The sequence below is a fragment of the Nicotiana attenuata genome, unplaced genomic scaffold, assembly GCF_001879085.1.
Source record: "Nicotiana attenuata strain UT unplaced genomic scaffold, NIATTr2, whole genome shotgun sequence".
Classification (NCBI taxonomy): domain Eukaryota; kingdom Viridiplantae; phylum Streptophyta; class Magnoliopsida; order Solanales; family Solanaceae; genus Nicotiana; species Nicotiana attenuata.
The window spans coordinates 1-9,544 of NW_017678469.1; the positions used below are offsets into that span (position 1 = coordinate 1).

The 9,544-nt window shown below is 33.0% G+C and overlaps 1 protein-coding gene across 2 annotated transcripts; it reads right to left on the reverse strand.

The window, feature by feature from the left end:
• Positions 1-5,637: 5,637 nt before the first annotated feature.
• Positions 5,638-8,674, reverse strand: LOC109221624 (WAT1-related protein At3g28050-like). 2 transcript variants are annotated; one of them, XM_019386093.1, is made up of 7 exons: positions 8,327-8,674; positions 8,024-8,089; positions 7,806-7,919; positions 6,657-6,894; positions 6,410-6,568; positions 6,065-6,216; positions 5,638-5,958 (listed from the first exon to the last, which is right to left on the reverse strand). In XM_019386093.1, the coding sequence occupies exons 1-7, from the start codon at positions 8,503-8,505 to the stop codon at positions 5,808-5,810; spliced, it is 1,059 nt and encodes a 352-aa protein (XP_019241638.1). In that variant the 5' UTR covers positions 8,506-8,674; the 3' UTR covers positions 5,638-5,807. The 2 variants fall into 2 exon arrangements, with proteins under 2 accessions (XP_019241638.1, XP_019241637.1); XM_019386092.1 differs by having other exon boundaries at positions 8,024-8,092.
• Between the last annotated feature and the right edge of the window lie 870 nt (positions 8,675-9,544).

The window sequence follows — 9,544 nt, forward strand, 5'->3', positions numbered from 1 at the left end:
TTGTTCTGACCTCTTTTTATATCAATGTAATTGTCACCCTCTTTGTTGATATTTGCTTTATACTTCTTAGTTTCTTAGAGATGCTACAGCTTTTGTTTGTACATGCGTTTCTTTTTGTGTGCTATACGCATATGTGTGTATGTGTGAGTGTTTGTATGTGTGTGTGTGTGTTTGTTTAAGGATATGTATTTCACATACTGTAACCTGAAGTTTTTTCTCGCAGAAGTCATTGCGTACTTTTTTAATATGCAACCAAACCTGTAAGCCTGCGCAACAAAAATGAGTGATTTGTACTTTAGCAGTATATAAAATTGTCCAAGACCTTATTTTTTTTATTCCTATGAAAAAAATCACATTTCAATTATGTCATATAATAAAGAAAGTCTAAATTCAGACCAAGGATTATTGAAGCTTGGAGTATTTTTCAGTGTGTTTCTTAGAATATGGATGAGGTGCTGGAGAAGACAAGCAAGTTGTTCTGTTATGCCCAACTTGTTTACATCGACTGCATTTGGTAGACTTGAATGGTACTGATGATTCAATCGTAGGTATATGCCTCTTCTTTTGTCTTCTTCCTTGTAAAATCTCTACATCAGGAGATTTTGTGATCTCAGTACATTTTGTGGTATTTCCCATGATTTTTGATCTCCCACGGTATTCACATGTCCTTCATATGTTTTCAACCATGTTTCTCTTGAATACCAATTTGAGCAGTAATCAGATTTTTGCAAATATCTCTTATTAATAGCAGCAATTGCATGTGGACAGGGCAATTCATCCAGTTGGAATTCCAGGCAGTCACAAGTTCTCTTCTTTAAGTCCACAATGAATTCGATTCCTTCACTATTTATTCTAAACAACATTGAGTCAAGGTTGAACACCTAACGAGGAATAAAAAATTAAGACAAGCTATATTAGTGTATTTTTGCTTCAAAAAGAAAAAGTATGAAATTTTTTAAATGTAAGCAGTAAATCAGTGCAACAGATATAAAAAGCTGAAGTTAATAAATATACTCACAAACATTTTGCAAGCCAAGTCCATCTTCTTAGTCATCTCTTCTTCTGCCCATATTGATACTCTGTGAAAAGTTTCATTTGCCTTTTTTCTCCGTTCGTAAAACCACTCTCCCAACTTTTCTTGGATGAAATCTAACATTCTTAAAATAGGCATTTCTCTCCCTTTTAGGAAAACGGAATTTATTGATTCTACCATGTTTGTTGTTAGCATATCATAACGTCGCCGTGGGAACCAAGATCGAGCCCATCTCTCGGGAGGCCCTTCCATTATGTAATTATATGTTTTTTTGTCAATACTTTTGAGTTGGGACATTAACTGATTAAAATCTTCACGTTTGTATGACCTTGCAGCACTTTGAAAAAGATTTATTACCGTGGCTTTTGCATGTCTTTGCTTTAAATTTTTCTCAAAGTGATAGAGGCAGATACCATGGTGAGCTTCAGGAAAAAATTTTCTAATCCCAGTTGCGATCGATTGGTTTCTATCTGACAAGAAAACCAGCTCACGACGGACTTGAATTGCTTTTCTCATTTCCCCGAAGAACCAAATATATGCCTCATTGTTTTCTGATTCTGCTACACCAAAACATAGAGGAAAGATTTGATTGTTTGCATCCTTTGATATAGCAATAAATAGAACACCACGATATTTGAACTTTAAAAACGTTGCATCTACTGCAATAACGGGTCTACAGTAGGACCAACCAGCTACTGATGCCGCAGGAGCAAAGAACATGCAAGTAAATCTGTACAGTGAAACACAAAAAAAAACAAATCAAAAGGTGTGAATTTTTTCGAATAGGAACATTTGAAACTTCAGGCTTATGGTTAGTATTGTTTTGCTTACCTATTTTGAGCATCTTTTTTTATGCTTGTGTTCGTTCCTGGGTTTTTGGCCACCATCATGTGTAGGTATGAAGGAAGAATCTGGTAGTTCTCTTCAGGTGTTCCCCTTATGCAAGCAACATCTTTTTGAATAGCACGCCATGACTTGTGATAACCAATGTCAATTCCAAATTTCTTTTTCATTTCATTTTCTACAAAGGCTGGTGTAACCTCTATCTTTTTGTCTCAAACATGTTCTATAATTTATTCACTTATAAAATTTGATGTAGCATGCTTCTGATCTGATTTTCCTGCATCAACCGAGCATTCATGGATGTTATGATATTTTATCACCCTGAACAGTGTGGAATGTTTTATTCTGGTAGCACGTACATTCCAACCACATTTGTCCACGATGTATTTCAGCTCATATCTCTTGGAACATGATCTAACAGCAGTGAATTCAACTTTCTGGTTTATCTCCAAGCTGCAGAAAAATTTAGTCATGTTTTGTTTGTTCTCAAAGATTGATCCGACTCTTACTTCCTCAGGCGACGCATCGTGCCTTAGTATTTTACATGGTGGAGATTCTTTCAGCTTTCTCCTCACTCTTTTTCTTGATTTCTGAGAAGCACAAGAAGTTTCAGCAATTTCTTCAATTCTATCTGATGGTATCGGTATAAGCTCCATGTTTACTTCATCTTCGTTGTTGCTTATCATTGCAGAAGGTAACAAAAAGCTTTGTTGGATTGTGTGTTGGTTGTCAATTTGCATTATTAGCTGTCCTTCTTCTTCTTGCTCATCGACAAACTGGTATGAATATATGGAAGAGGGGGTAATTGTGGCAGCACTATATATTCTGAAGCAGCTGTAATGTTAGAAGGTTGTTGCCCGTTGTCTACTTCCATTATTGGCTGTCGTACTTCATGTTGATAATCAGCCTCAGGTTCTGAATCTATCGCATATGCAAGACATTGGTTGAGTGCTGCAGATTCTAAAGGTTGTATTTTTTCAATGACGAAATGGCAATTCTTGTAGGCTGAATCAGTTGTAAGCAAATGTATACACGTACTGAGTTCTTCATCTGAAGTTACAAGCATTCCTTTGCTTTTATTTAGTTTGATATCAAACCATACTTTTCGTAGATATCTGGTTGAATCAATATTTGCAACTTCACTAATTTTCTTCAGGAAACTATTGAATGATATGTCCTTATTAAGTAGAACAAGTTTTGTATCATGATCCAAGTATTTGAAATCAGGAGTCCAACTCCCACTGAAAGTTATAACAACGCAAATCGCATTCATCCTGTAGACTGTAGTTTTGGTTAAAAGTCATAACAAAAGTGTCAAATGTAGGACAAAAACTTCAGCTCATCACTAAATACACTAAATAAACAAAAGCTTTACGACACATACTATCGAGTCCAGGACAAAAACTTCAGCTTATCAAGTGCTGAAGTTTTTAGAAATGAACTAAATAACTTCAGGACATTGAGCTGAAGTTATTTGAAAAAGCTTTAGGACAAAAACTATCGAGTGCAGGAGAAAAACTTCAGCTTATCAAGTGCTGAAGTTTTTAGAAATGAACTAAATAACTTCAGCACATTGAGCTGAAGTTATTTGAAAAAGCTTTAGGACAAAAACCTATCGAGTGCAGGGGAAAAACTTCAGCTTGTCAAGAGCAGAAGTTTTTAGAAATGAACTAAATAACTTCAGCACATTGAGTTGAAGTTATTTGAAAATGAATTCAACAAACTTGAACACGTTTCAGCATTAATTGCATAGTACACAGGAGTGAACATAATAAAGACAATTAAAGTAGTAATTATATTCCGTTGGGGTTATGTGTTAGTCTAATAATTACATTCCTATCACATTCATGCACGCTTTTCTTTAGACAACGTTTAAAATTCCTCTTTGCCTTTTCATATACCATGCACAATTTTTTTTCACCTATAAAAGCACGCTATACTTTGAGAGTTTATTCACTCAAAAAAATATATTCTAGCATACATAAAATACAAAAAGAAGAAAAATGGATGCTGTCATAAGGCAAATAGTGGAAGAGCTGAAGCAAGACATTATGGAGGCATTTGAATTAAAACTGGATGAGGTGATAGACAAATATGACAGAGAGCTCGAAGAAATCAACCACAAGCTCGATAGGCTTATGATATATGCAAGATTTGATAATCTTCCTGATGAAGATGGTCGTCCATCTGGTAGTGAGAACGACGACAACGACAACGACGACGATGATGACAATTAATTTTTCTTTTTGTTATTTTTGCTATTTTGTTATTCATGTTAATTTATGATTTTAATATTTAATGAAATGTTAAGTTTTTGTCTCTATTTTTTTGTGCCTTTTTTCTATTGTTATGTTTAAGTTAATTAGTTTTTTCTTGCTTAAGTCTTAAATATTAACTAAAAAACTTCAGCTCTTCCTGCTGAAGTTTTTAAACAATAACTAAAAAACTTCACCACCTAAGCCGAAGTTTTTTCATGCAATATAAAATTATAATTTAGCCAGTGTAGGAGCAAAACTTCAGCTCCGCCTGCTGAAGTTTTTAAGTAATAACTAAAAAACTTAAGCAACTATGGCGAAGTTTTCAATTATTAACAAAAATACTTCAGCAACTATGCCGAAGATTTACAATAATCATATAATGTTTTAATATAATTTCTTCTTCGTTGTGTTATTTGCTAGCTCGTTAACTAAATAACTTCAGCTTAGAATGTTAGAATTCATCGTCAAACAGAAATACAGCATATCAGTGAAGTTGCTCAAACAAATCAGAAAACATATAATACAAAAAATATTTACAATGTATTTGAATTTGAATTTGAATTTGGAATTTGAATTTGAATATGGAATTTGAATGCGAGACGCGATCTCCGAAGAGACGGACTGATGGAGGAGATACGGAGGAGATCTGGAATTTGAATCTGGGAATACGGAGGAGAGACGGACTTTTATATGTTTTGGAAGGGGTATAATGGTCATATTATTACGGAATTTTTGTTAATTGGTTACGAAATCAATAGTTTTTAAAAACAGGGTATAGGTTAAAATGTGGCATAAAAATAGGGTACGGCTGCAAATTCCCCCTTTATTTTCCCTCTTTATTTTTGAGTAAATAGCCATTTATGTTGTGGCATTTATGCTGTGGCCGTTTTGCATAAACAGCCATTTTGAAGAGTTGCACCTCTTCAGATTTTAGCCCAACATTGGCTATAAATACAAGTCCATTCTGCTCAGAATTTCCATACAAATTTCTGACTTTCTCCTCCTTCTTCTGCATTGTTTTAACTTCAAATAAAGCAACAGTAAGTGTGATTTGCTACCGAACTTTGTGTTCGCTGGTTTGAAGTACCGCTACACTAATGTGTAATTCGTTCTATCCTGGGAGGAAATAATCCAAAACCTTGGGTACTAGGAGGGGATTAAATTCCTTAAGGAAACACTGTGAATTCAGTGGGCTCGAATTGATTTTTGTTTCATCTATATTTCTTTTTATATTATTTTATATTTTCCAGAGTTATTTTACAAATACAGTTTACTAACAGTATATACATTATTTGTTGAATTTTTTTGGCTTCTTTACGTGTGTACTTCTTTATATTTTAACTTCCCTTAGTGAAAATTTTGGCTATGCCACCAGGGGCGGATGTAGTGTATACTCGACGATTTCAATTACGCGGAGTAAAAATTTATATGTAAGAATTTATTAAAATTGTAAAAATAGTAGATATGGACACATAACTTTAAAAATATAAATGGGTTCAATGCTAAAAAATTAAAAGTTGAACCTATAAGATTTAAATCTTGGATCAGCCTCTCTGTATGCCACTGATTCCTTGTCAAAATATTGAAAAACACTTGCACATACATGCATTTTCTCATTCACTAAGAAGAAAATAAAANTATAAATACAACTGAAAAAAGGAAAACACCTATAGTTAAGGATTATGACTTTGCCTATGTAGTAGAGGTACTGTGGTAGTGGCCGAACCAGTATCCATGCTTATGTCTTCAACACAAATTTCTTCTTTAGCTTTTCCCCACATCACAGAGTAGAAACCCAAAGCTATGATCGTTCCACCAATTACACTGCAAATATTAATATTTTATTCAAAAAGCAATTAGACATCAACTAATAAATTAAAGACTAAAAGAAACAATTAATCTTCAAGTTTTTGGAGTTAAAAAGACTAACTTTCCAACATGAAGAATATCACCAAGAAAAGTAACCCCCAATATTACAGCAGCTACCATTCCAAGTGGCTTAACCATTACAACAAAAACAGGTCCCTTCTTCTTTAATGCCCAAACAAAAATAAGACTTCTAAGGAAAACCATCAAAATTGCCTGCAAAAACATAAAGTAAGCTCTTTTTATTATAGTGTTAAGTACATCCATCTTTAATTAGCAGCAGTTTGATTATTACTTCAGCTAGTTTAGCAGGCTTAACTAACGTGTGATATGAATATATTGGTCTAACTTTCAGATTGTAATTAAACAGAATATGAAGTATATTTTTCTTCAAAAGTTAATTACTTACAGCGTAACAAATAGTAATCAACTCCAAATCTGGTTTAAGTCTCCAAGAACTCGGATTTCGTTCAGCAATTAAGGCAACCACAGCTGACATGATTGTTACTAAGCCACAAGTAACTGTTGTCATCATAAATTCTTCTGGAAAATCATTTATAATCCATGCCTGAACATAAAATGATATAATCTCGACATTAAGAATTAAGTATTTTATACTATCAGTGTATAAAAATTAAACTCGATGAAAAGATTACCTGGACGATATATAAGAGTGCAAGCAAGAAGTTAGCACCACCAAGGAGAAAACCTCCGAGGATCCAACTTGATTTTGTAGTGATGAGAAGTTGATGATAATATTTAGGAAATTTTGATTTATTGAAAATAATGGGAGGGCCTCTATAAAAAGTCATAAGCAGTGCCCCAATTAGTAATGTTATTGTCCCAATAAACTTTGCCAGACTGCTTTTCACTTTCAATCCTAACTTTTCCATCCTGCTCATAAGACCAAAGCAATGCAAATATCACAAAACAATACTATTCAAAAAATAAAGTTTTTTTGGGTTTTAACCATTCAGTCCAACGCGATCAGGAATTTTATATAGGGTATTCAAGATTTAATATATATTTAAAAAAAGTAAACTTTTTGACCTATATACATAATACATATAATTTTCTATATACGCAATATAATTTTCCGATCAAGTATGTTCAAGGCTATGCTTGGCCAAAGGCTTTCCATAATTCACTATCCAACTAATTTAAAGGTGTGGCATAGAAAGTCCAGACGGTTTCCACTTTAGTGCTCCCTATCAAAGCGGACTTTATTCCTAAGGTACGACTAGGGATGGTAAAATGGTTAAATGAAAACAGTTAACCACCCATATTATCAACTAAAAAAACGGGTTAGATAATATATATTTTTTTAAAACGGGTTAAATACGGATAAGAACCATATTATCCATTTAGAAAATGGATAACCAAGTGGATAACTAATGGGTTTAACTTTTATATTTGTAAATCCTCAAATTGGGGGTTTCTCAAGTTTGGGAAACTTTGAATTCTCCCAAAAGTGATCATACTCATGAAGCCATGGATAATATGAAACCCTTTTTTTATCCGTATTAAATATGCGTCGGGTCGGATAATTTATCCGTTTTTTCATTACCAATTTTTAACCCGTCATATATCTGACCCGACCCGGCCGTTTGCCACCCCTAAGCACGACCACAAACTCTAATTAAGGGTGGAGAAAATTTTAATTTACTATTCAAACACATTCCATGTGGTGAAAAATAAAGTTAAAAACCTATTAGACAACACTAATGTTGTCAGGGTAACTTATTAGACAACATAGTTGAAGTGAAAGTGGGTGAAAATGATTGGAGTTAATAAACTGCTCTTACCCGGTAATTACAGCAATTAGGAAAGTGAAAGCCGGAACAAGATCTGTCATTGCTGAGGCCAGAGTTGGATTGCTATACTCTATCCCAAAATACAACAATATTTGCACAGAGCAGCTTTTGTAATTCCCACAAATCAAAACATTTAAAACCATTAATCAACAGTCATAATAATTACCAACATTAACAAAAGAAAATTCTGCAATTTCATCAAGTAGTACCTGAGAAGGGCAAGAAGAAACATCCTACAGAACATTGAGAAATCGAGTTTTCTGCAAGGTCTGATTCTGCTGTATACATATTAATCAAGAATCAGTGAACAAAAAAAAACAATACATGACAGTTGACCACTTTTATGGCCAATTTTTCAAAAAAAAAAAAAAAATGGACTCAAAATTTTAATCACTTTCGAGCTTGAGACCACTAATCAAATTTTTGAAAAAGTGGCCAACTTCTAAATACAAGGATAAAAATGAAAAGAACCAAAGAGGTAAGGTAATAAAGTTTTGCAGAAATTAATTAACCTATGATAAATGAAGGTGGAAGGGAGGAGGAAGAACAAGGCCAAGGCATTGGCATAGAAGATGAAAACGAAATTGCTCATTCCTCTGGTGGTGGCTGCTTTATTCAGTGTATTTAAACCTACTTCCATACATTCTACTGTCAACAACAGCGCTATTATCAGCAATCCTGAGCTCCACATTTTTCTTTCTCCTTTTTTCTCTGCGTCCCTTCTGCTGGATCCACCTCAACTAAGGACTTTTATGAAAAAGATTAATTGGATAAACGGCCTAGATTTTATAAATATGGACGAAATTCTTATTAATTTCTTTGAAGGAAAAAAAAAGACTAGTACTATGTGTTAGATACCGCCTTTTTTTGAGAACTAGTTTTAAGTAAAAGAATTGTCTACAGTACGTATAAACTATGTATAATAGAAAATCGTCCAAATAAATGTAACATGTATTTAAATGAAAAATAAGTTTAATTATATTTTAGCGCAATAGAATTTAAAATTATTGGATATTTAAAAGAATATCCGAAAAAAGAACCTTGGATACAATTAGTGTCATTTTTTTGTCTTGCGCTTACATACGATTAGTACATTGATACAACATGATTTTCTAACATTTATCATTGTACTACTTTGATTAATCTATTATAAATAAGACTTTTATTTGAAAATCATGTTTTTTAAATCGTTACTTGGCACACGTTTGTTTGTCAATTTTGTTTCAATTGCCATTGCGAGTATACCTGAAATCAATTGTACACAAGTATTTTAGTACCAACAAAGCAGTAAGATCGTAAAAATCGATCAAAATATTTAAAATTTTATTCAAAAGAAGATTCAATAAAAATATTTGAATGCGTAATAAAAATTAAACAAAGTAGGTAAATTTATCTTATAATGCATTGGCGCCACAATATGCAGTACTTAGTTTACATGGGTTAAACAACACCATATCATACTGCAAGTCTGTCCATTATTTTCGTATAGTTTATTTCGTTTTTTTAATAATACAAAATAAAGGTTTATTTACAAATGATTAAACTTTGTCAACTTTTTAATTAACCAAAAGTTTTACGCCTATTAGGTTATACAGCAAAAGTGACGACTATGACCCGATGACCTCTTCATCATGGGAACTTCAAACAATTAATAACAATACACAAATAGTATAAATATTAAAGAAAGATAAAGCAATTAAATTATCCTAAAGTTGTCACGACCTCAATCC

Bases quoted from the DNA above. Each gene is read 5' to 3' on its own strand.
- LOC109221624 (XM_019386092.1), bottom strand. From the start codon at position 8,505: ATGTGGAGCTCAGGATTGCTGATAATAGCGCTGTTGTTGACAGTAGAA. The intron at 8,093-8,326 runs GTTAATTAATTT...ATATGTATACAG, and splicing joins TCCACCTTCATTTATCATAG to CAGAATCAGACCTTGCAGAA. The intron at 6,569-6,656 runs GTAATCTTTTCA...TTTTATGTTCAG, and splicing joins CACTCTTATATATCGTCCAG to GCATGGATTATAAATGATTT.